This window comes from Columba livia, chromosome Z, assembly GCF_036013475.1.
Source record: "Columba livia isolate bColLiv1 breed racing homer chromosome Z, bColLiv1.pat.W.v2, whole genome shotgun sequence".
Lineage (NCBI taxonomy): Eukaryota > Metazoa > Chordata > Aves > Columbiformes > Columbidae > Columba > Columba livia.
This window is the reverse complement of record NC_088642.1, coordinates 56,237,301-56,264,684: the sequence shown is the minus strand read 5'-3', so window position 1 is coordinate 56,264,684 and position 27,384 is coordinate 56,237,301. Positions and strand designations below refer to the sequence as shown.

The following is a 27,384-nucleotide window of genomic DNA, read 5'->3' as shown; positions in this document are numbered from 1 at the left end:
AGAGGTATACTGAAAGGAGTTTTCTTGTTATGTTTTAATAAATTTATCCTCTGTATACACACCTATGATCCCCACCCCACTTCTTACACGGTCCAGGAGAATGATGCTACTGCTCATTACTTAACAAAATATTATACCTGCAACTGTTGTTTGCTCAAAAGGAAATGAAAACCTCCAAGATTAATGTGAAAAATGTGTATCTTAAGAGATAGGGAGAACATACGTTCTCTGTTATCAGAATCTGCATCTCCAAAACTCTAACAAAAGGTCTTTCATTTGAAAATCGTCATAGCTGAACTACTTGTGCAACAGTTCCCAAAACATTCTCTAACAGGTACTCAAGTATTCTACATTAGTAGAAGATATAATCTTAAAAGGTAATTACTTTATTTAGTTACCTATATTAAGACTTATTACTACAAAGTTGTCCTAGATCTTGCATTATTTTATTTATCAGCTCTGTATGTTCTGCCATACAAATAATATGACACTGCACCATGTGACAAAACTTACAATAGACTATTATATATGCCAAGAAGTTGCATCCATTGAAAAACTGATTCCACTTTTGAAAAAGAAACAGCATTTCCTCAGTGAGCATTAGGCCTTCTTGCACTTTCATGTAGACAACTTTTCTTTCTTTAAGAGTCTATGTCAGGCAAAACCTTTCACTGGCTTCTAATTTCTGGTGGCAGAGACAGAGATGAAAATACAGGATCTCATCTATTGGCCTGATTTTTCTCTTATTTGCCCTGTACAAGTAAAAATTAATTTTAGTGAAAACCTGTGAGACAGAGAAGCATACATTTAATGCCCAGGAATCAAATATGCATCATGTAGGGTGCCACTACTGCCAATTACTGGCTTTAGTCTCCTTCCACTAATATAAATAACAGATTTTGAACATAACTTTTGATGTTAGCACTGAAACATGAAAAACTCTAAGGATTCATCATTAATCCAGTTTACACCACTATAAATGTCATTGAGGACCTCTTACTCTTTCCTAAACCTTTCACTTTACCCAAAAATCAACATTATTTGGGGGAACAAAACAAAAAAAGTCAAGCTTTTTGCCCTGAGAAAACTGTACCTTCTCAGAGTTCTCTCTTTTGGGACACTAGAGACTGTTACCAAAGCATCAAAACGAACAAAAAATCCCAAAACCGAGGATTCTACAAGTACCACCAAATTCAAACTGGTCATTAAGATGTAACTACTACTCCAGCTGTGATGTTCCACAAACAAAATCTACATGGTTGTCCTGGTTTTGCTAAAAACAAGTTTCTCTTTTAGTGAATTTGCCTGTCAGCTAAAGCCTTCATATTAGCTGCATTTTCCTGGAGAACCAGACACATGTTTTGGTAAACCTAGCAATGGAATGCAAACTTACTGATAAGCACGGATGGACATCTCGCGAGAGGGGCGACGAGAAACAAGAGAGCAAGAAACTGACCAACTGGGTATAACATTCCATTCACGTGAATACTTCATATAAAAGTGGGAGATCACGAGGATCTCGTCCCTTTTCCCTTATGGCCGGCATTAGAAGAGGACCTTGCTAGTCGTCCCTGCAAACTGAGGCCTAGTGAGAGACTGAATCCAGCTCCGATTGGCTGCAGAGTCTAATCCAGGACTTTGGTTGCTGGCTCTGCAGTTGCTGAGACTTTCAAGGTTGGTTTTGTATATTTTGTATTATTTTCTCTATTCTTATTAGTAGCATTAGTAAAACATCTTTAATTTTTTCCAACTCTCTTCACTCTGTCCTTCTTTTCTTCCCAATCGCCTCTCCTTAGTGGAAAAGGGGAAGAGGGAGGGGCAAAAAGGGGTAAGTGGGGGGGGGGGAGAGGGGGTTAACAATACATCTGCCAGGGTTTTATTGTCACCCCGCAACCTTAACCCTCGACAGATAACTGCCGCCCAACGTGGGGCCAAGAGAAAGGGGTAAATTTGAAGATTTTTGGCTTTTCTACTGCTCTGACGTACCTTTCAATTTTCTTGGCACGGTGCCAACTCATAGAGTTGTGATACTTGTGCGTCTGTTTGCTTTGGATATTATTTAGTTATATTAAGGCAAAGTGAATTACACTGATTTAAAGATGTTATGGCATAAGTTGTATCAGTTATTTTCTACACTGTGCTCACTGATTCCATATCTGTGTTGGGCCTTCTTTTTAAATCGAAGTATTCATTATATAACAACAAGGAACTGGACAATGGTCATGATGATACTGTGTGGTTTGTCACTGGTTTATTTCATTATACTGCAGCCGCTAATTGATTTCTACTCGCTTCTGCTTTACCTTGAAAAGCCTCCAGGAGAGATTAAAGAGCAGTATGGCTCTGTGTTTGCCAATTGGTCGAGCGAATCTTTAGAATGACTGACTAACAATACTTTCGTTTTTTCGCTAGGACAGTTCACAAATGTTTTAGAGAACTTTGAATATCCTTGGAGCTTTGATAGAACTGTGATGGTGTTATCTGGTTTGCTGAATGTGTGTCAGTTTGTGCTTCTGTTAAGAGAAATGGCGTTCAACAGGAGGTTTGCGTCTCTTTGTTGTCCTGAGATTTGCGGTGCGTCTTCGGAAGCTTTAGCAAAAAGCACTCCCAGCCGCTCGAGAAAGAGCAAAACAGCAAAAGCAGCCACTGCAGCCACTGCCCCCCAAACGGCGGCTTCCAAGGCTAAAGCTACAGCTCCTCCGCAGAGTTCCTCTGCCAAGGTCGCTGCAGATAACATTACTTCTCCAGCCTCAAAGGCTAACAAGGCAGCCCCCCCCCCTTCTTCACACACTGGGCACTGCTGCTGCTGTAACCACTGTGACAGTCATTCAGACTCTGGAAATGAATCAAATGATGGTGAACCCATATCAGCATCAGTTGCTGGTTGTAAGAAACTCACTAGAAAGACTACTCGTGCAGCAGATGATGGCACAGGGCCAACATCAACCCAAGGGTTGATGTCCATCAGGACAGGGAGGAGATGAAGTGACCACCACTCGGTCCTTTTCTCCAGGTGAGCTGAGAGATCTGCGAAAAGACTTTAGTCGTCGTGAAGGCGAGAATATTTTAACCTGGCTGCTCCAATGCTGGGACAATGGGGCAGAAACAATTGAATTGGAAGGTGGTGAAGCCAGGCAGCTGGGATCTCTGTCAAGAGATTCCACCATTGATAGGGCAATTTCAAGAGAGTCTAATGCCACTACCCTCTGAACCCGACTCCTGGCAGCTATGAAAGTAAGATTTCCCTACAAGGAAGATTGTATATCCAAGTTAGGGAAATGGAATACTATGGAGAGAGGTATTCAGTTCCTGAGAGAATTAGCTGTGCGAGAGATCATCTGTTTTGGACCAGACAGCCAAGAGGAGACAGACCCAGATAGAATCAATTGTACACGACCTCTGTGGCGCAGATTTGTACAAAGTGCACCCCCTGCATATGCTAAGTCATTGGCAGGAATGGTCTGGTCATCTGGAGGTGTACAAGATATTACTGAAGTGATTGAGCAGCTCCAGAACTTTGAGGACAGCCTTGCTGGTTCTCTACAGGCTTGTGTCTCTGCTGTAGAGAAACTGTGTGAAAAACCTGGTGACTGGTTTGAAAAGCTGTTGCAAGAAATCAAAGAACTCAGAAAAGACACATACCATTCACGACCTGCACAAACCTATGTTTCAGCTATTAGGAAAAGGCGTTTCCAATCTCAAGAGAGAGGACGGAGGCAGCCCACTAAAAGAGGTTCACTGTGGTTCTTCCTACATGAGCAGGGAGAAAACATGAATAAGTGGCATGGAAGACCTACCTCAGAACTTCAAGAACGAGTACGTGAGATAAAAGGAAAAACTCCTAGGAAGGTGGCTGCTCCAGTTTACAAAAGGAGCAGAAGAGATTCTGATGCTCTTGAAAGAACCTCTAATTCACACCCAGAGACTGTGCAAAACAGAAATTAGAGGTGGAGGAAAGGGATAACAGAGTATATTGGACTGTACAAGTACGATGGCCTGGTACAACACACCCCCAGGAGTACAAAGCTTTAGTGGACACTGGTGCACAGTGCACAATAATTCCTTCTAATTATAAAGGAACGCAATCCATCAATATTGTTGGAGTGACTGGGGGATCCCAGGAACTGACTGTTGTAGAGGCTGAAATGAGCCTAACTGGAAAAAACTGGCAAAAGCATCCCATTGTGACTGGTCCAGATGCTCCGTGCATCCTTGGCATAGACCACCTCAGGAGAGGGTATTTTAAGGACCCAAAAGGGTATAGGTGGGCATTTGGTATAGCAGCTGTGGACACTGAGAAAATTGAACAGCTGTCTGATTTGCCTGGTCTTTCAGATGACCCTTCTGTTGTAGGACTGCTGATGGCTGATGATCAGCAGGTGCCAATTGCTACCACAACAGTGCATCGCCGGCAATATCGCACCAATCGAGACTCTTTGATTCCTATCCAGAAGTTGATCCGTCAATTGGAAAGCCAGGGTGTGATCAGTAAGACTCGCTCACCTTTTAACAGCCCAATCTGGCCAGTGCGTAAGTCTAGTGACGAGTGGAGACTAACTATAGACTATCGTGGCCTGAATGAAGTTACGCCACCACTGAGTCACTGCTGTGCCTGACATGCTAGAACTGCAATTTGAACTGGAGTCAAAGGCAGCTAAGTGGTATGCTACAATTGACATTGCTAATGCATTTTTCTCTATTCCTGTAGCAGCAGAGTGCAGGCCGCAGTTTGCTTTCACCTGGAGAGGCATTCAGTACACGTGGAATCACTTGCCCCAGGGGTGGAAACACAGTCCTACCATCTGCCATCGACTGATCCAGACCACGCTGGAGCAAGGTAAAGCTCCAGAACACTTGCAATATATTGATGACATCATTGTATGGGGCGACACAGCGAAAGAAGTCTTTGAGAAAGGTGAGAGAATAATTCAGATTCTTTCAGATGCTGGTTTTGCCATAAAACGAAGCAAGGTCAAGGGACCTGCACGAGAGATCCAGTTTTTAGGAATAAAATGGCAAGATGGCCATCGTCAGATCCCAATGGATGTGATCAACAAAATTGCAGCAATGTTTCCACCTACTAATAAAAAGGAGACACAGACTTTCTTGGGCCTTGTAGGTTTTTGGAGAATGCATATTCCCGACTACAGCCAGATTGTGAGCCCCCTCTATCAAGTGAGTCGTAAAAAGAACCACTTTGAGCGGGGCCCTGAACAACGACAAGCCTTTGAACAAATTAAGCGTGAGATAACTCATGCGGGTGGCCCTTGGACCAGTTCAGACTGGACTAGATGTTAAAAATGTGCTCTACACCGCAGCCGGAGATAATGGACTTACCTGGAGCCTCTGGCAGAAAGCACCAGGAGAAACCCAAGGTCGACCCTTAGGTTTTTGGAGTCGAGGATACAAAGGATCTGAGGGCAACTATACTCCAACTGAAAAAGAGATACTAGCAGCATACGAAGGAGTTCGAGCTGCTTCAGAAGTGATCGGTACTGAAGCACAGCTCCTCCTGGCACCTCGACTGCCGGTGCTGAGCTGGATGTTCAAAGGGACGGTTCCCTCTCCACATCATGCAACCGAAGTTACGTGGAGTAAATGGATTGCATTGATCACGCAACGAGCTTGAATTGGAAATCCCAGTCGCCCAGGGATCTTAGAAGTGATTACAGACTGGCCAGAAAGTAAAGACTTTGGGATGTCTCCAGATGAGGAGGAAGTAAAACGTGCTGAAGAAGCACCACCGTATAATACACTTTCAGAGACTGATAAGCAGTATGCACTGTTCACTGATGGATCCTGTCGTCTTGTAGGAAAACATCGAAGGTGGAAAGCTGCTGTGTGGAGTCCCACACGACAAGTTACAGAAGCCACTGAAGTACAAGGTGAATCTAGTCAATTTGCAGAAGTGAAAGCCATCCAGCTGGCTTTGGACATTGCTGAACGAGAGAAGTGGCCAATACTTTATCTCTATACTGACTCATGGATGGTAGCAAATGCCTTGTGGGGGTGGCTACAGCAATGGAAGAAAAGCAACTGGCAGCGCAGAGGTAAACCCATTTGGGCTGCCACACTGTGGCAAGACATTGCTGCTCGGCTAGAGAGCCTGCCTGTGAAAGTTCGGCATGTAGATGCTCATGTGCCTAAAAGTCGAGCCACCAAGGAACATCTAAACAACCAACAAGCAGATCAAGCTGCTAAGATTAAAGTAGCTGAGGTGGACTTGGACTGGCAACATAAAGGTGAACTTTTCCTAGCTCAGTGGGCTCATGATGCTTCAGGGCATCAAGGTAGAGATGCAACATATAAATGGGCTTGCGATCGAGGGGTGGACTTAACTATGGACACTATTTCACAGGTTATTCATAAACGTGAAACTTGCACCGAAATCAAACAAGCGAAACGGTTAAAGGCTGTATGGTATGGGGGGCGATGGTTAAAGTATAAGTACGGAGAAGCTTGGCAGATTGATTATATTACACTTCCACAAACACGTCAAGGTAAGCGTTATGTACTTACAATGGTGGAAGCAACCACTGGATGGTTGGAAACATATGCCGTACCTCATGCTACAGCCCAAAATACTATCTTGGGCCTTGAAAAACAAGTCCTTTGGCGACACGGTACGCCAGAAAGAATTGAATCAGACAACGGTACTCATTTCAAAAACAGTATTATAGACAATTGGGCCAAAGAACATGGTATTGAGTGGGTACATCACATTCCATATCATGCACCAGCCTCTGGGAAAATTGAAAGGTACAATGGTTTGCTAAAAACTACACTAAAGGCACTTGGTGGTGGAACCTTTAAAAATAGGGATTCACATTTAGCAAAAGCCACTTGGTTGGTCAACACCAGGGGATCAACCAATCGAGCCAGGCCTGCCCAATCAGAAATTCTACGGACTGTAGAAGGAGATAAAGTCCCTGTAGTACACATGAAAAACATGTTAGGAAAGGCAGTCTGGGTTACTCCTGCCTCAGGCAAAGGCAAGCCCATTTGTGGGATTGTTTTTGCCCAGGGACCTGGCAGCACCTGGTGGGTGATGCTTAAGGATGGAGAAGTTCGGTGTCAACCTCAAGGGGATTTGAGTTTACGTGAAAATATGCAATATTGAACTGCATGATGTGAATTGTCATGCTAACAGTATTTAATAAGTGTCTTTCAGATCAAGACAGTGATGATGAAACCAGAGCTAGCTTCTGCGAGTGGCGCCTGACAACTTCTTCAAAGTTGATGTCTTTAACCCACAAACAGTGGTCATGAGATGCACTTGTACCATTTTCCTGCCCTGGGAGACTGTTGTGACAAAATGAACTTAATGAACTTTTTAAAGGATGGTCCACTGATTAATTACTCCTGTGTATATATGTACATATGTATATATACATATTAGTAGCGATTAATTAGATTGTATTGATAGATTGTATTGATAAGGTTTAAGCATTCAGTGAATGGCATATTATAAGGGGTGGAATGTCCTGGTTTTGCTAAAAACAAGTTTCTCTTTTAGTGAATTTGCCTGTCAGCTAAAGCCTTCATATTAGCTGCATTTTCCTGGAGAACCAGACACATGTTTTGGTAAACCTAGCAATGGAATGCAAACTTACTGATAAGCACGGATGGACATCTCGCGAGAGGGGCGACGAGAAACAAGTGAGCAAGAAACTGACCAACTGTGTATAACATTCCATTCACGTGAATACTTCATATAAAAGTGGGAGATCACGAGGATCTTGTCCCTTTTCCCTTTTTCCCTTTTTCCTTATGGCTGACATTAGGAGAGGACCTTGCTAGTCGTCCCTGCGAATTGAGGCCTAGTGAGAGACTGAATCCAGCTCCGATTGGCTGCAGAGTCTAATCCAGGACCTTGGTTGCCGGCTCTGCAGTTGCTGAGACTTTCAAGGTTGGTTTTGTATATTTTGTATTATTTTCTCTATTCTTATTAGTAGCATTAGTAAAACATTGTTAATTTTTCCAACTCTCTTCACTCTGTCCTTCTTTCCCTCCTGATCACCTGTGGGAAGGGGGGAGAGGGAGGGGCAAAAAGGGGGAAGTGGGGGGGCAGAGGGGGTTAACAATACATCTGCCAGGGTTTTATTGTCACCCCACAATCTTAACCCTCGACAATGGTGTAGGTGACTTTCCAGTCCAACAAACTTTTGACACCAGCAGTCAACATTTCTCGTAGCCTTCTGGCAATATAAGAATACATTGCAACCATTTCCATATTATTTGCCAGAAATCTTACAAACAGTTATTTAACTCTTATTGGCAAATTACATCTCTCCTACACTTGAGTGCTTTTTCACTGATTTCTACAAGTATTTAAAAAATTAGAATAAGAAACCTGGAATTTTTGGGAATAGTATTGGATTCTGAAACCAAGAAAGCTCAGCCTGAGGACATACCACAATATCTACAGTTTCTCCTTCGTTCTCCTCAGAAAACTATTGACAGTGCTAAAAACTAATTCTGAACTTGAACAGTGTTATAGTTTTATGCTGGTCTTTCTGGCAATACTTTTTTGGACACAACCTCGTATTAGTAAATATATATTTTTTAATCTCTAGGCTTCATCTGTCAGTTTTCTACTTATCACCTTCATAATTTTTTGAAAGCTCTGATGCTTCTAAGGGACACTAAGGCATTTGACACAGTCTCCCACAGCATCCTCACAGCTAAATTCAGGGAGTGCGGTCTGGATGAACGGGTAGTGAGGTGGACTGCGAACTGGCTGAAGGGAAGAAGTCAGAGAGTTGTGGTCAATGGGGCGCAGTCTAGCTGAAGGCCTGTTTCTAGTGGAGTACCTCAAGAGTCAGTACTGGTGCCTGTATTATTCAATATATTCATCGATGATTTGGACGAGGGAACAGTACTATCAGCAAGTTTGCTGATGACACCAAGCTGGGAGGAGTGGCTGACATGCCAGAAGGCTGTGCTGCCATCCAACAGGATCTGGACAGGCTGGAGAGTTGGGCGGGGAAAAATTTAATGAAATATAACAGAGGCAATTGTAGAGTCTTGCGTCTGGGCAGGAACAACCCCAGGTTCCAGTATAAGTTGGGGAATGACCTGTTAGAGAGCAGTGTAGGGGAAAGGGACCTGGGGGTCCCGGTGGACAACAGGATGACCATGAGCCAGCACTGTGCCCTTGTGGCCTGGAAGGCCAATGGCATCCTGGGGTGTATTAGAAGGGGGGTGTTTAGCAGGTCGAGAGAGGTTCTCCTTCCCCTCTACTCCGCCCTGGTGAGACCACATCTGGAATATTGTGTCCAGTTCTGGGCCCCTCAGTTCAAGAAGGACAAGGAACTGCTGGAGAGGGTCCAGCACAGGGCAATAAAGATGATGAAGGGAGTGGAGCACCTCCCTGATGAGGAAAGGCTGAGGGAGCTGGGTCTCTTTAGCCTGAAGAAGAGGAGACTGAGAGGTGACCTCATTAATGTTTATAAATACGTAAAGGGTGAGTGTCACAAGGAATGGAGCCAGGCTCTTCTCAGTGACAACCAATGATAAGGGGCAATGGTAACAACTGGAACACAGGAGGTTCCACTTCTTCTCAGTGAGGGTGACAGAGCACTGGAACAGGCTGCCCAGGAGGGTTGTGAAGTCTCCTACTCTGGAGACATTCAAGACCTGCCTGGACGCCTTCCTGTGTAACCTCATCTAGGTGTTCCTGCTCCAGCAGGGGGATTGGACTAGGTGATCTTTCGAGGTCCCTTCCAATCTCTAACATTCTGTGACTCTGTGACTGATCAGGTCAGTCAATGTATCTGGTCTCATATTCTCTCTGTATGCACATCAACTCAATGGGCTTGATATTCTTACAGGTCTTTTCCAATCAAAATGATTCCATGATTCTAACCATTCTGAGCCTTACAAGAGTGGCTACAATCAATGTAGCAGGCATGGAAAAGGTCCATAGTTTTATATTCCTTTTGATATATTCTCTGTAATTTTCCCAAAATAGCACTGCAACCTACCAGAATGATTTATATGAGGGAGATCAGGCAGAAAAGCACAGTCTGTTTCAAAAGAAATACCTCTGGGATTTTAAATCCACAGGAGAAAGCAATATGCTTGAGGAGCAGCAGGGTTGCTTCGTATCAGTGGTCTCTGTAGACTAGCTGATCTTGAGTTGCCAATTTAAAGAATTCTCTTCCATGTGAGGGAACATCATCTGTTTTGTAAAAGAACTTCCCAAAACAATCAAAAAGCCTATGGCTGTAGTGCTTGGCTGTCAGTAACTAAAGGATCAAGCACACTGATATTAGTTAGGTCTGGATAATACCATTTACACCGATTGCAAAACTGAGAGCAATGGTGTGTGATCAGATCCCAGCAGTCCAGGAGCCGAACAGAATTCAGATTCAGACCACAGTGACTTGTGATCTACAAGTGCAGCTCGCACAAAACACTTTGCTTTACAGGGCTGTAGAGCAAGATAGGCTGCTTTGGAGACTCCCATAAACCTGCAGATATTTGAAGCAAGTATAATATTCGAGGAGGGTTATACTAGTCTATTTCACTGTCTTGTAAACTAGACAGTTGGGGTTTGTGTTCCTTAACATGTCCAAAAGCAGCAACATCTGACTGATAATCAGTACACGGTAGGAAAGTGTTTTTATACAGCAGCCCGCAAAAAGTAGTTTGTAAGAGAACCGGAAGGAGGATGTTGCTTCTTTTGAGCAACTTAAAGCACAGAATGAATGAGGGTAAACAGGGAGCAGGTTTCATCATGTGCTACAGCAAATAACTGTATTCAAATTAATAAAGTGTGCTACAAATTGCTGAAACAAGGCTTGGTGCAATGTTAATCATCCCTTAGTTGCTGACAAAGGTTAATAGGGCATTAAACTACCTAAACCAGATGTCACGTTCTCCTTTTTCACATTCTAACCTTTATAAAGAAAAAATAGGATAAGCTACTTGAAACACTATTCCACCGACACATAAGAAAATCCAAAAAAATGAGTTTGCATAAATAAATTTCTTTTTGTTACTGCTCATTGTCTTCACTGTAAAAAGCCTATGGTAATGGACCCTAATCTATGGTTTATAGACCGTACAATGAAATTATAAGGATTCAAACAAGTTATTTTGTGACTTATGCTGGAAATTTAATCCATTTAAAATGCTAGTTGTAATACTTTTACACATTTAAACACCGGAATAACAAATGTCTACACATATGAGGTTTGTTTTTTCTGTTTATTTTAGTAGAGCTCAGAGAAATCTTAGAAATTAGCTGAAAAAACCCCCCACCTTTATTCATACACTGCAATCGGAGCCCTGAATTTTCTTGCTGTCTTATTTAGATTTAAGCTGCACCAGACATGGAAGACAAATACCAAGTCACCACTACAGTGCTGCAACCAAAATACTCAAGCAAGCTTTTATCAAAGGTTATATTAATATCAAAATTTCTATACAGATAATAGAAAAGGTTGTATTACCTCTCTAGTCCTTCTTGAAAAAAATACTGATTTAATAACCCAGCAAGAGAAACATGATGAAACAACTTCTTGTCACACTAGCAGATTCTTTTGCAAGTGGTAGAGACACTGAGTGTTAGAGACACATGAGTCATGCCAAAGGAGATGACACTGGAGGTTAGGTGCACAATTTAAATACAGAATCCAGATCTTCATAAATGTACTTTGTTACAGTTATCCTACTATTCTGTTCTCAAGTTTCTGATCCTCTTTTTATAAACAAAAGGTTTTGATAGCAATAAAATAAGATTCTTCTGATGTCGGGCAGAAGAGTAAAAATTTATCTTCCTCTGCGATAACTAATTCATCCAGTATGAACAACTGCTAGAAAGTTAGCTGAGCTAGAAAATTCAGTACATAAAAATACAGGTCCCCTTCATGAAACACGAGATGTCCTCCTATGAGATGGAACATATGCATTATTTATTTAGGAAAAGGAAAGCTATGCGATGGTGCAATTACAACAGCACAGTGTAGAAATAAACAGATCTAAAGAGCCCAAGGCTAACACAGACTTGTTCTGCTATGACAAAATCATAGTATGGGGCAACAAAAGGGTGTGATAATTTTTCTCCTTACTGTCCAGCTCCCCCATTTTCCATATATAAACTTCAGGTTGCCTGGCTATTGCTGTCAAGCTGTTGCCTAACAAATAAAAGTAACATAAATATATAAACATATAAATATACAAACATTACTGTTGCTTTGACGGAATATCTGATGCCACGTAATGCCCTGAATTACCACTTTTATTCACTATTCCCCTATTTTAATACTTCCATCAACTGAAACAACTTGTTCAGCAAACGCTCCTGGCAGCCAACCTCTACAGAACAAACCAGGAGAAAACAGTAAAACACTGAGCAGAAGAGAAATGAAGCATCCATACGCCATTCCTTCTCTACCAAAAGGGCAAAGAGGAACATGAAGTAAAGATCACTTGCAGTGATCCTCGGTGACTTCAGCTGTCAAAGTCTTCACCATCTCATCCTCTATGAACATGGCTAGGTTTCTGGCATTCATCCTAATTTAGTTTGGAGTAATTCTAAGCAAAGCAATTTACAAGAAGACTCTACAACCTCTAGTAAAAGAGCTGACAACTCTACATCTAATATGATAAAAATCTTCCTGAATTTGTATATCTAAAAAACAAATATTGACTTTGGGATTTTTGTAGAATGTAACATAGTATTTTAACCTAAAGATCTCAAAACATTTCACAAAGTTCATAAGCGCTGTTCATAAAACTGTCACAACACACAGATCAATCATTTCCAATGGAGAAAGTGTAATCATGCTAGTGTTCAATGAACAGCCAGTACCGCTAGATTATCATTACATTTCAAACTAAGATTCAGTCCTATAGGAGAAAGTAATTGTTGTTACCTTCGAATGGTAACACCACCCATATAAGTCTTTCTAATGAGGTTACTGACAGGGCACAGAATCTGATGTGTCTACATCAGAAGCCACAGGAGCGTTAAGTGGCATAACATACGATGTGACCCAGACACCCATACACAAAACCACACTCACATGTCTTACACATCCCTGAGTAAAAAAGCACACTTTGTCTAAACTATTACTTCAATTCAGTGAAATAACTCTATCAGAGTTTGAAGAAATTTTTCCTTCAAGTAGCAGGTTTCACAGATATAGCATAGCTTTCTACAGCCAAATTTTAAAGGAAAAGTAAAAATATATTTTGTTCCAAGAGCCAAGAAGTTCTCCCTGTGAAACTAAAGACATTGCTTTTGATCTTGCTAATAGTATTTTTTTCCATTTTGTTTGATTGTCAGTTTTGGTTCTTCTCTGCTCTAAGGAGCTTTTTAATTTTGCTATAATGCACTATTCAAGTGTACTATTTAATTTTAAGAGAATTGTTTTAGAACAGTATGTCTCCAGAATGGGAAACAGAGTAATTCTGAGGCAGAATTATGTATTTCTTTCACTTCCTTTAAGTGGAACACAGTAGAATTAGATATCTTCCAGCAGATAAGGTTAAGATATGACGTTCATCCCACTAAACAGACCACATATGAAAAATGTGGATTGCCATATGTTTCTAAAACCTGCATTGGTCAAATGAGAATACTCAATGAAGCCACACAACTTTCACAACCAGTATTTTCAGAGTAAGGAAGGAATGAATTTAAGACTTAAGACTTATTTCTTCAAACTATTTTTGCAGTAATAGAAAAATTGTGATACCTGGTCCTACACAATCTGCTTCAAGAGGGAAATATAATGGCTGGAAAAGTTACTGTAATTAAGCACTATAATTAAGAATAAGGTTCACACTTTCAAGACTCTGCTCTCTGGCACATTAGGACTACATTGATGGTGGTTTGGATTTGCACTGGACTTCCTTTCTGTCAATGAGCTGACGTTACAGTAGTACAAAATACTTGCTCTCCTTAGCTATTTTGTACATTTACATCAAGCTGGATTTTACTAACCTACCGAAAGTAATCTTTTACTGAATTACCACGGTGGTTAACTATGGGAACAACAGCGGTCAGCCAAATAAACTCAAGAAAAAAAAAAACCCACTTGATGCCAAATATCTGTTTCATGTTTCCAGTTACACGAGGAACTAAATCAGTCATCTTTTTTCTCTAAATAGAGCAGCATCAGTCTTCAGACTGAAACATCAGCCAGATCTCTGAGAAGTGTCATCAACCAAAAAGGGATAAAATAGTAATGTTGCTTTCTATCTTCTGTAAGCCTTTGTATTGAGCAAGAATGCCCATGGAGCATCCCAAAATCTTGGAAGTCAGAAGACTGGCCTGCCATATTCTTCTGGACAATTCATGACCCCATAGAAAATTGAAGGATAAAACAGTCAAAAAGCACAGCTAGTTTTTCAATTGCCTGATCCATGATAAACTTGGAGGGTAAGGGAAGCCACTCCCAGCTGTGGATACGTATGCAAGGAAGTTACAGGAAAATACACAGATTATCTTTTCTCTTTGTTTTTTTTTTTTTAGCTTATTTATTTACATGTTCCTCTCCTGTGAAGAGCGGGTCCCAAGTATGGAATGGAGTAGAGGGGATTAACGCCCCGAAAGTTTCATGTTGCCACAGGCTACTCTTGTCCCACTACTCAAATGAATTACAAGTCAGAACTGCTATCAAGTCTGGAATTTCTCTTGTAAAAACTCTGCAACCGGATTTCAGACCCAGGTGACAGTCAGATAATGAAAAACCAGATTAAACAGCAGAAACTTTTTGAAACAAGTCATCTGCTTGCTGCCAAATGCCTGCCAATAGTGGCTCTTCCATGAAGCCTCTGGAAGGCGGAACTCATTTTACTGGAGTGATGGATAACAAAGGCAGAGTACAGTGAAGTACTACCTTACTGTTCTGTTACACTGTTATTTACTTTTATTACTAAAAACCCACCGTCTAGCTTTGTTTGATATCAGGTAACAAGACAAAGTGGGAAAAAGATAACTTTATCAACACACTAAGAATGGAAAAAGATACTAAAATAAATCTAATAATACCCCTTTCCTTAAGCAACGTCTTTAGCTTCTGGATAATATAATATGAACAAAAAATATGAGTGAAAGCTAAATTTTCAATCTCATGCATGAAATAAGTTCTATTTTTCTATGACAGTTATTTTTAAAAGCTGGGACCTACATGGCCAGCATATTCAGTAAGTTCATTTCCAAGAATGTAGACGCAAACATCCGGAATTATAACATACAAATAATTATGGAAAATCTCTGAACAGAGATTTGAAATGCCCTCTGATCAAAATGTTTATAATTTAATGAATAGCTAAATGGCTCCCTGCCCATTCTACCCCACAATTTTCTTGTATTTATATTAAAACGCAAATGCAACTATAAGTGTTCATAAACACAAGCCTTTTATGTTTCTGCCTAAAAGTCATACCACAATTTACATGAATCATCTCTAACTCAGAATGTTTTACATTGTATTGAAACATACTAAGACATATTTACTTCACGTACGTACTTCAAAGTCTCAACTACAGAAAGACAATGCCACAGCAACTTTCAATAATCCTAGTGGTTTCTGGGAGGTTGAACTTACATGCATAAACTGAAGATGTGTATTGTAACACTTAAAGAGCGAGAACGCTGCAGCTGTAAGTCAGTATGTGCTGTAGTCATATACACAGAAGGCAGGCAGAGCCTCACAAAACCCGCTAGAGCAGCACATTCCTCACCACGGCTTCTCTTCCAATCTGAAGATATATACAGCTATGCAGGCACAAAGGGAGAAATAAGGCTGTACAACACCTTCTTTATTCTCTCACAGTGAGATGGTGCAATCTCACTTTAGTGAACTGATATCCATTAGAATCTCAGACTTGTTTACACAGAGCCATTTCCCTGCAAATACACATGCACACAGAGAGTTCCAGTCCATCATATGACAAGATATCATTAACATGGTGCCAATATACAACATGCTATCAGTAAGTTTTACTATACTCTCGACGTAATATATTTCAACAATCTTGACATCCTGCTGCCCAAACTGGGTAACTTGTGGATTCTGTAACCACCTCAGCAACGCTCTCACAAGGCTGATTAAACATTTGTGACACAGCACAAACCCTCCAATTAAAACGCTGCAAACATGTTACAGATTAAATTATATTAGACAATTTTCACTGACTTCTCATCACTAAACTGTCCTTTAATGATTCACAACAAATCTGTTAAGAAGCAATAAATCACCAAGAAGTAAGATATAGAATAAGCAAATGGTAGCTCTGCAGACAAACCTTTCCACGAAGATGTGAAATTGTACACAGTTTCTGAGGAACCACTCAAAATTCCTAGAGCTCCACGTTGCCCAGGATGGGACGCATGACTATAGCATGCTGAAGCACTTGTTCTCTGTCATGAAAGTCTTAATTACCAAAGTATCTCCTACGCTTTGCCCGAGTCCGGTATATCAGGCAATTTACGAGGCATGTAGTGCCATTTCAGATAGAGCAGCATTTCTGAGACTTCAGACTTGATGACAATTTCAGGTATAGATTTGTTTTTCAAAGGCAAAATGAAATTGAGCTATTTCCTAACCTTTGAAATTATTTAATTATATTTAACTACAAACATCACAGTGATTTCCAAGCATCTTTTATTCTCTGTGCTCCTGGTCAGAGAAGGAAGAACAGCCAAACCCCAAAATGTCTGTCATTGGAAGGAAGGAAATTCTTACTTCCTCTCTTGGCTTCCCAAGATCTTATCTCCATAGGAGGTAACTCCACGTCTTGTCCATCACCTTACATTGTCTCTGATGACAGAGGTAAAAGTGAGAAACAGAAATTTCCACTTCGGACTTCAGCTATTTAGTCTCCCCTTTTCCACTAGATCTAGTTGCTTCATTTTTAGATACAAAATAAAATATGCTCTATGTAGTGTCAGATCTGCTAAACAAACAAACAGGCTCTTTTATCCTTTCTTTAAAAGTTTCATACCCTTAACTCTTCAAGGAGCTTCTCAAGGCTTCTAGGGGACTTTTGGCTGCTTTCCTTCTTAGGTGACCCTTTTCTGAAGTAAAATAAAGCACTACAGCTTTGCTTGTTAATGACTGCATAGGCTGTTACACTCTTCAAATATTACCATAGCTACGAAAACTGAGCTCAAAGATGACACTGATGTCCAAAAACTGAACTGCAGGTTGTGAAGACCTACTCAAAAAATTGTCACGCTTAATATTCACTCAAGCGTGTGGAATGTTACATTTGCAAGAGACTACAAATTAGTCACTCTCCTCTCACATTGCTGGTAGTAAACATAGCACCCTAGCATGAATTTTTACACACCAGTCCTGAAATTGTGTAGCTAGTTAATACTTTCTGACACGTACTGTAAAAATCTCTTTCTTGCTGTTGAGGATCCCAGAAACAGAAACTGCTTTACTCTTTTGGACAACACTTCTATTTTGCAGAGTGGGGCAAATTCTGCTGCTGACTTTCAGAAACCTCTTGATGGATCAGCCAACCACCATGTCCTTTCCAACTGCTTTAGCAATTCACCTCCAAGTAATTGTTTTTGTCTTGTTGGAAAGCCCTGAAATTGCTCAAGATAATCTGCCTGAACATCCTACTTGATTACATTCACTTCTGCCAAAATACTTTTTATAAAATGTACATGCAATTATATTTTAATTATGAACAACAGCTTCCACTTCTTTAATTACGTAATTCATTTGTATACATTTAACTGTTTGATTAGGACTGTATTAAATTAATTCAGCAGGTTCAGTTTGTTTTCCAGGCTTTGCGTAATTTTGCTTTGAAGAAAATGGAGCAACAAGTAAAATACAGACCACGTAAGTAAAGAGAGGTCCAGAGAATTAGACTGCAAAGTTACTTTACTACTAGGTTTAAAAAGGGTATAATCCCAGAACGTCATGTTTAGACTTGATTTCCAAATGTTACTTTTACTGCGAAATTTTCAAAGATTTTCAGTGGTTGTCAAAATTCTGGGATTCACACCTTGGATTCCCAAGGAAGTAGTGTAAGATATCTACTGCAGTTTTGAAATAGTTTAAATATATAGTTCAAAACGAACTGTATCATTGGAGTTCTAACATAAAACTAAATCCAAACTTCACTGGACTTAGTCACTAGCAACAATTTACATCCTTATGAAGTTCTCAAAATTAATAATTGAGGAGCCCAAGTGGGTAAAATATTTTCTAGTGATAAAATCTATTTTCAAATTTAACTCAAACCTGCAGTGACAGAAACTAACATAAATATTTCAGATTTGAACCAGCATATGCAAGAATTGGCAACAAGATCTGCCCTCACAACAGGTTTTGCAGCTAACATGAATGGTCCAAATTATCGCTCTATGTGAAGACAGTATTATCAACAAGTGTTTTAAAAACTATATTCAAGCATGTATATACAATCACATTTTCAGGACAATATCCACATCATAGGCTTTTTGTTCTGAGGACCACTTTTACTCTAAGATCTTCAAGTATTGTGTAGTACTCCTACAAATAATTATTGTAAACACATAAGAAAATATACCATTGTTTCATGAACTAACTAAACCAGTTCACATACACACATACAGTAAAAATGCAAACTACTGGACTGCTTCTTAGTGTTACTCCAGTTAAAACTCCAGGTAAATGTTATTAAAACTACCGCATTGAGCTTACCTGCAGTAAATACAAAGGCAGAAGGGAGTGTACTTGCATCTGGGAAACTCAAAGACCACTCTCTCTATATGCAGCTGGGGCCGACTTAGAGCTGTCTTTAACAGCTATGAGCCTCTACAGAACACTGCTAACCCCAGAGTTAGGGATGCATTTTCCACTTCGCCACAGTTGCTCATCATCCATATGGTTCAATCACATGTGCCTGACAAGCTTGTCATCCGGGAAGAGCATTGAGAGTACTGGACCACAGGGTAACACAGAAAATTGACCCCTCACAATCTTTCCTGAAAAGCATCTTCCACCTGCTTTGCCTACAGAAGAATAATTTTTTTTTTAAATGACAGGGAAACCAGAATGAGTTAAAAAAAGCCCAGAAGAAACTTCAACTGCCCATCTCTCTACAGTGACTTCCCAATAAGCTATGATAAATCACTGACATTTTTAACTACTCTTACTTCACATGCACCACAGGCTTGAAGAGCTCTGTAGTAGGTTTTATGTCCTAGCACCTGTTTTTGAAAAATGATGCTCAATAACGGTACTGCAAATGATAGCAAATTTTTCCACAATAATATTTTTCTGTAGGTACAGCTGAATTTATAGAAGAGAATGTTATGTAAACATGGACATGCCGAAACTGTCATTCAATTTTCAAGCAAAATAATTGGCTTTACTTCACAGTCCCACAAGAATCCACTACTTCAGTCAACAACTGCAATACAAAAGTAAGTGCACTAAAAGAAAGAAAATGAAAGGACAATGTTTCAGTACGTTAATTCTGACTTAAGAAGCATACAGATGCACAGAACTCCTGCAGAGCCTCACTCTTGTACAAAGCCTGAATGAGTCTTGCACTGCAGATGTTTGTAAGGACCAGAGAATAGCAGCTTTGGATTAAAATAGCTAGAGCTAAAAAGCCTCTTCACAGAGGTGAGATTATGGCCAGTTGATTCAGGCAGTTCATTAATTTTGCCACCTCATCCCCTTGCCTACACACGGAACCACAAGAGTTTCACTGCATTTACGAGTCGGAGAACCACCTATGGTGAACACAGGATGTGCACAGGGAAGCAAACAGCAGACTCTTTTTAAAGGAATCGTGTCATCGTATCTCTGTTTCAATTTAGAAGCAGAAGTATTACATGAACTGTAATCCTGTACAGAATTCTGCCATATCAAGTTTCACAATTTTTTTTAAGCACTGAAAAGCATTTCATCGGTATTTTTAAGTTACACTTTCTCCTATTTTTAAAGGAGGAGACTGCCCTCTGCTGACTAGCACAGAACAGCAAAGGCAGTTATTTCAAACCGCTATTTCTAGAAATATCAGAGGACTGGGAGGGTCCCTTTCAAAATAATTAATAATTCCAGCAGGAATTTTCCTCTGCAAAAATTGCAACTAACTTAAATGGCTGCATTTGTGTGTTGTCCAATCAAGAAAATTGTCTTTCTAAACAATTGCCTCATTTCTTGGAAATAAAACTCTGAAAATGATCTTCAGACTTAACCCAGGCGTGCAAAGTTTTGTGATACGCTATCACCTACTTCTTTCGGGTGCTTTTGCTAAACCCTTTATATCTAGAGTAATAATTGGGAGGACTGAAGTAAGGGGGCAAAATGGTATCTCAGATGAAAAGCTGTTGTTTAGAACAGGGTCACACAAGAATGAATTTAGCCCCAAGACGTTAAAGATAGCAAGCCAACATTATTTTCTCTAGAGAAACCACAGACATATTATACCACGGTGATGAGTAACTATTTGAAACATGCCTTGAGGGAGAATTAAAAAAAAGTTTTATGCCATGTGTGACCTAAAAATGTGACACACCTTCTTCATAAATTAGGTACAATCTTCTCATTCCTAGAAATGCACCACATTTCTGCTGGCACAAAAGAGATGCCAAGAAGAGCTTATTTAAAGAAGGACAGTAAAGTACTGCTGACTCCTCTTTCAAGGCTCCAGGCAAAATAACAGTCTCCTGAAACATGCTGCCAACGTCTGTCATCAGGAAGGAGGAAGAACAACCAATAAAACACAACATCTCCCCTATACAGGAATCACAGAATCAAGTTTTACACAAATAAGTGCTTAAAAAGCTTCGTCCTTTCCTGCCTGGTGTGTGTAGAATTGATTAATGGTCCCACAACCTAATTAATATGTATTTTTAAGTGATTAATTTTGCTTACTAACTCTTCAGTATTTACAGAGAGAGGTCACAGCAGGCTTTTTTCACAACCGTTCGGGAAGCCTTATTTATGTGCCAAAGCACAAATGGATTATTCTCCCAAAATATTAGCCAAAATAAGACATGATCCTTATAAATGTACCATTAGTCATCAAATGTTGGTAAACAGGTTTTGGAGGGTTTTATTTGTTTACTTGCTTGTAGTATGTTTTTAGTGATCTAGATGGTTTATAAAAGACTACGTTTTCAGTAAGAGTTACATGCATGTGAAAGAAAGCAAACCTGAGGGCTTTTTGAATTAATTTTGATTAAACTGTGTCTGGAAGAAGCTTCTGGGAACTGAATAAGAGAGGCAGAAAAGTGACAACACGGTCTATTCAGAAGAACTGTGGATCCTCATTATTAGTACAGTAACTCATTCTCAATATGAAAATGATCCTAATTCCTCTTTGGATAGGGTAGATAAGTATTCTAATTCAGACTTCTGGCCTAAAATGAACCACAAAATGAGCTACATGTGATGAATATTTAGCTTCACTGGATAATTACAGTACTTTGATTTCATGTGATAACCGCACCTACGGAACACAGACCAGGAACACCTTATGCATGTTTGTAGGTAGGGCAGGACATTATTAATCAAGATAAAGAGAGCACAGCTGGAGGCGAAGAATTGGAAGAAGTTATAGCACATATATACATATACATACACACTTCTCCCAAGTAACAAGTGACAGGACAAGAGAAAATGGACCCGAGTTGTGTCAGGGGAGGTGTAGATTGGTTATTAGGAAAAAGTTCTTCACAGAGAAGGTTGTGAAGCAGTGGAACAGGCTGCCCAGGGAAGTGGTTGAGCCACCATCCCTGGAGGGGTTTAAAAGTCACATAGATGAGGTTCTTAGGGACTTGGTTTAGAGGTGGACTTCGCAGGGTTAGGTTAACAGTTGGACTTGATCTTAAAAGTCTTTTCCAACCTAAATAGTTCTATGATTCTATGAATATATATTTTCAAATGACTGATTTAAATTACTGATTTAGTTAAGAAGTTCAACTCTGAGCAGATAAAGTGGACCCTTAATGATACAGCTAACTATGTGGTTACGGGATTTAGCATGGACTATCCCTTATAATGAAGTGTGAATTATATGATCAAAATATTATCATATATTGGTTCAAACACAAACGTAACAATGTTGGAGCCCCTCCTATTCTACAGAAGTACTCTCAATTGCAAACTCTGCCATGCTGTCAAAATCATTGTTAACTATATTGTAACTGATTTACAGTAGCTGAATAATTTCCTGCACTGGTGTCACACTCATGAATTGCTTTTATTTGCATGAAAAAGTAATCAAAATCACTTAATAGAAAGCTAGGAAATTCACAGTACAGTTCAAAGAAAATACTAAACATTCTCTGTGACACAAGCCAAAGGAACCCTAGAACTCAGGATTACCAGAAGATTTTGGTGCTGTTTCCCCTGTATCTTCTTCCTTTCTGTAATTTACTTTCATAGGACACTAGTTGCTGTAAATTGCTAAACTGCTCCATATTGAACTGTTTTAAATTCTAGAACATGACTTTAACTAAAAAGAAAAAAGATAATTTAGAAAATAGGATATCAAATTCTGCTATAATATTTTTCCACAAAGTAAACAGTTATTTTCTTCTTTGATCACAGATTGCAAATAGTCTTCCTCATTATTTTTCAAAATTCAACTTCTCACAATACAGAAAGATCTTCCTTAGTTACGGGCTCTATGACAGAGAGAGCTACCAGCATACCTAGGGGCCCCAGTAATTCACCACCACCACAAGTATTTATATAAAGGCAAATTTGGACTAGCAATCACATTTACATTTCACAAACCGCGAAACATAGGCCAGTAAAATATTTTCATTCTATAAGGGAAGAAAGTAAGATACCAGTTTGAGGTCAACAAGTTTTTGCTCTTTGTAGGTCACTCTCTTTTCAATTTGAGCAGCAAAAAGCCAGAAATGTTTGCAGTGTTTCCTCCTGAGAGCCAGCACATGGCTCAAGTATAATGGAGGAAAAAAACCCCACAAAGAATGAAACAGTCTGGATACAAGCAGGAAGCTTTGCCTGTGTACAGTTGTGTGGCGGCTGCTCTGCAGACGCCGCCTCAGCCTCCTGCACCAGGGTCACTGTCTGTTCTTCTCCCATATAATTTATTATTTTAATAGGAATAAACAAATTCTGTCCGTAAGTTTTGATACATCATACATACCGTACCTCCCTGTAACTCCACTGCTGTAATTGTAAGCAAAGCCTTTGATCAAGGAGAAAATAATAATAAAAAAAAAAGTGATGGCAACAAGAAGGAGGAGACGGGAAAGACAATGAAATCTTTGAGGACAATATACTGTGAACAGCACCATGTTATATTGTCCCAGGACTACAATTATAAAAGCAAGGCTGTATATGCTGAAGCCAAAGGAAGTATTAAAAATACTCCTAGAACGGTAATTTTAAAGCATATTTAAATTGATGTTGCTATACTGGTCTCCCGACTTTTATCCAGAGATTCAGTAGGTGAGGTAAAGAATTCATTGGGGGAGAGTGGCTGGAAAGCTGCCTGGCAGAAAAGGATCTGGGGGTGTTGACTGACAGCTGGATGAACATGAGCCAGCAGTGTGCCCAGGTGGCCAAAAAGGCCAAGAGCACCCTGGCTTGTATCAGCAATAGTGTGGCCAGCAGGACTGAGGAAGTGATCATCCCACTGTATTTGGCACTGCTGAGGCCCCACCTGGAATCCTGTGTTCAGTTTTGGGCCCCTCACTACAAGAAAGACATTGAGGTGCTGGAGAGAGTGCAGAGAAGGAAAATGAGGCTGGTGAGGGGCCTGGAGCACAAGTCTGATGAGGAGCAGCTGAGGGAACTGGGGCTGTTTGCCTGGAGAAAAGGAGGCTGAGGGGAGACCTTATTACCATCTACAACTACCTGAAAGGAGGTTGTAGCATAGAGGGGCTTGGTCTCTTCTCCCAAGTAACAAGTGACAGAACAAGAGGAAATGGCCTCTAGTTGCAGCAGAGGAGATTTAGATTGGATATTAGGAAAAATTTCTTAATGGAAAAAGATTGTGAAGCACTCGAACAGGCTGCCCAGGGAAGTGGTGGAGTCACCATCCCTGGAGGTGTTTAAAAGTTGTTTAGGTGAGGTTCTTAGGGACATGGTTTAGTGCCAGAGTTAGGTTATGGTTGGACCCAATAATCTTAAGGGTCTCTTCCAACCAAAATGATTCTATGATTATTTATAAAAAGAACTGAGAAACACAGCTCTAACCATATGGTTATAGATTTTTTACTATTGCTTTTCATAGTAAAGGCACCACCATATTAACTGTTTTCATGTACAATCCTCCCAGGACCACATGACAGATAAGTCCAGTTTCAGTATTAAATATTCAAGTGATATACCAACAGTACCCACACCAACACAGAAACCTGACTGCTGAGCCTTAAAGACTGCTAGGGGTTCATACCCCTGAAAAAACTGAGAACAGGTGGTGTAAGCAGCCCTTTTATCTTCATCAAGAGGCCTTGCACAGATTAATGCTGTCTTCCAACATGAGTAAATAAAGACATTGGAACAAGCAACAAGCTGAACAAGTACTCTAGCAGAAACCAAATTACTCATCCAAGTGTCATAGTGGCAGCTTGCCATGAGGTTGTCAGACACACACAAATGGCATCAAATGAAGCCGGAGAGAGCTGCCCCTCATAATCTGCAGAATGATGGAGGAGATGCTTAACAGCTTCTAGACAACAGAAGAAGCTGGGCATGCCTGTACATTCTACACTTTCATAACTACATTGTGAATTGCTTTTGCAGGATACAGGGTACTGACTTTGCCTATCCACTGTATTGGGTAATCCCTGAAGTATGTTGTCTGAGTCAGGCTGCAAAAAAAAAAGAAGCTGGAACTGAGAACCTGGTGAGATGAATAACCTGGGAAAAGAAACGAGGAAGCAATCTGAGAGATGAAAAGATAATCTTCCTTTTCCCATTCCTCCTTTCATGGCTTTTACATCGCCTTTCTAAGAAGGCTGAAACCAACTCTAAACCAAAAACAACATCACCATTACAGTTCCCATCTTAACACTTAAAACTTTGACAATGTTACAGTACCTGTAGATACTTACTTTTTATACTAAACAAACAGGTTTCCTTTGTTCTAAATAAAAAACACATAGCTGCTTGCCCAAGAGATTATAAATATTCTATTCAGCTGATCCTCAAGACATAAGCATCACCAGTTTGGCTACACAGTCACCTGTTAACGTCACACACTGAAATACAACTAAGTGAGAAACCTCAGTATGACCTAGAAGTAATTTCAGAAACATTTTAAATAAAATTACTATAGCAATATACTTTACTGAAATGTAATTCAAATCAACACCAATTTAAACAAGTCACTGTGTTAGGTATACTACAGGTAACAGAACAGTTTTTACCCTCTGTTCAAGCTACAATATTGTGGATTGTTTTCTGAATTTAAAACAGGGTGATCGTTCTGCACTTGTACAAATCTTAATTTTTCATTTTCATAAGTCACACATCATTAATATCACTTGCTCTAGACATAATTTATCTGAATGAGCTTCACGAGATTTTTCTGGATCATCAGATAAGTCAATACTGCACCAGTGACTCTGGAAGAGAAAAGAAGACTTCGGGAAGTGCTGAACATAGAGGAAGAGAATGGACATAAGGAAAAGCAGAAGAACAAGACGTAACCCTGAGAAAAAATGCTAGATACAGTGTACGTGCTTCCCTACTTTAAAATGGTGTAGCTGGAAATACCTCACAACTCTTAGTGCAAATGAAAACACAGAGCTATGTTAGAAAACATCCAACAGAGGAAGTGATGTGGAAAAGGACCTAAGACACTTAAAAAGTATTATACATCACATTTCAATACATGCACTAGAGTATCTCCAAAAGACCAAAAGCAAGAGACAAAGCAGCTCCAGTGACTTGAAGGACGTTAAAGTAAACTCTATTTATTCACTGATCAGAAATAATCACATTTATAGTCTAAAGAGGTTAATTAGGAAAAAATAATGACAGAGGAAAAAAAGAGCAAAGCAAAAAACCTTTACAATAAAAATTTCCTTCCTCAATATCATGTGAAATGGGTGAAAGAGCAGTCTCCATCTTGTAACTATAGTCTACGATTCCACTAGTCTATATAGAAAAAAATCATGTCTTTAACTGAAATTAGTGATCATGCATTCAGAATAGATCACCTTGCCTGTATCACAGTTACCCTGGAGGTTAATGTCTAAGCTATCATTAATACTACTCAGCTGGCAAAAAGAAGACTTGGCCATGAAAAACTACCAAGAAAACATACGTAGTTCTGATAATGCAATGGTATGGTGCTGGAGGAAGACAGCCTCCTGGCTACTTTAGAACCAGACAGAAATCTTCTGACATCAGAACTACTAAATGCACAAACCACCAAAACTCAAAGTTGTAGAGAAAACAACAGTAATAAGCATGAACTCGTAATTCATGTGCCTTTCTCCACTGAATTCTTATTGGTACTGTTCATGTATTTCACCCACATCATGCTCCTATTATTTCTTTCCTCAGGACACTCTTATGCTAGCCATTACTTCTTTCTTTATTTTTATTCTACATTAAGCACTTAAATCTTATCAAAATATACAGAAGTAATTGTATACAGATAGCTCTGATTAACACTGTAATTTTTAAATGTTTTGTCTCCTGAAGGCCTTATTGATAGTTTGATAAATGCACCCCTCTTTCAGAAAAAGCAAAACCAAAGAAAGCCACAAAACCTAAACCAACCAAACAAAAAACAACAAACAAACAAAAAGCCTTATTACTTATTACTGCACTGCAAAATTAACACACTTTCTTTGGAACACAGTTTAATAGCCAGACATTTCAATCTTCATTCTCTTTCAAGATGCTGAGCTGTTCTGGATTCTTTCAGAAAGCCTGGAAGTCAGCTTTTATGGCCCTGAACGTAGGTTTATCACATTAAAAAGAGAAAATAATTTTAAAAGTAGACTTATATGGGAATAGCCGCTTTCTTTCCTGGGTATAAGAAACAGAGATTTGAACTGAGCTCATTCTTTGGCAGTATGAGAGCTTTTACTGACTCACAAGCTTTGCTGGATTCCAAAGCCGCATGCATTTATCATGCAGTTCTTTAGGAATTAGGTTTGAGATAATTGCTTTTGACTTTCTTTCTGATACATTATAAAGGCTGTTTTATTCCACAGCTATAGCTTCAGTTAAGTGCTATGCTTGTTGCACTTACGGTTACTGATTATTTTTATACGAATTTAGGCTACTGCTTATGGCACATACTTTACTTTTCTATTTTTTTTTTTTTTTTAAATTATTTCTGTACCTGCTTTTGTGAACAGTGAGAAGTACCACACTGGACCAAAACGTTTAATAAACCTATTTTAAGAATAAACAAAGTGGTTCCTATGTATTTTTCCCCACTTAAAAAAAATTCTCCTTC

At 39.7% G+C, this 27,384-nt stretch overlaps 2 protein-coding genes across 7 annotated transcripts in view; one reads left to right on the top strand and one right to left on the bottom strand.

Annotated features, from left to right (window-relative positions):
- LOC102093509 (guanine nucleotide-binding protein G(q) subunit alpha) overlaps window positions 1–27,384 on the bottom strand; it is a 148,010-nt gene that overhangs the window by 47,157 nt on the left and 73,469 nt on the right. The window lies entirely within an intron of this gene.
- On the top strand, window positions 1,538–15,431 carry LOC135577289 (uncharacterized). 5 transcript variants are annotated; one of them, XR_010468969.1, is made up of 3 exons: window positions 1,538–1,674; window positions 7,172–7,909; window positions 14,489–15,431. XR_010468969.1 is itself a non-coding variant. In XM_065045934.1 (2 exons), exon 2 carries the CDS (start codon window positions 5,699–5,701, stop codon window positions 7,118–7,120), a length of 1,422 nt encoding a protein of 473 aa, XP_064902006.1. In that variant the 5' UTR covers window positions 1,538–1,674; window positions 4,709–5,698; the 3' UTR covers window positions 7,121–7,149. The 5 variants fall into 5 exon arrangements, 1 of the variants encoding a protein (XP_064902006.1); XR_010468972.1 differs by having other exon boundaries at window positions 1,539–1,674; window positions 7,517–7,909; XR_010468971.1 differs by having other exon boundaries at window positions 1,539–1,674; window positions 7,162–7,909.

Excerpts from the sequence above, each read along its gene's own strand:
- LOC135577289 (XM_065045934.1), top strand. The coding sequence starts at position 5,699 with ATGTCTCCAGATGAGGAGGAAGTAAAACGTGCTGAAGAAGCACCACCG.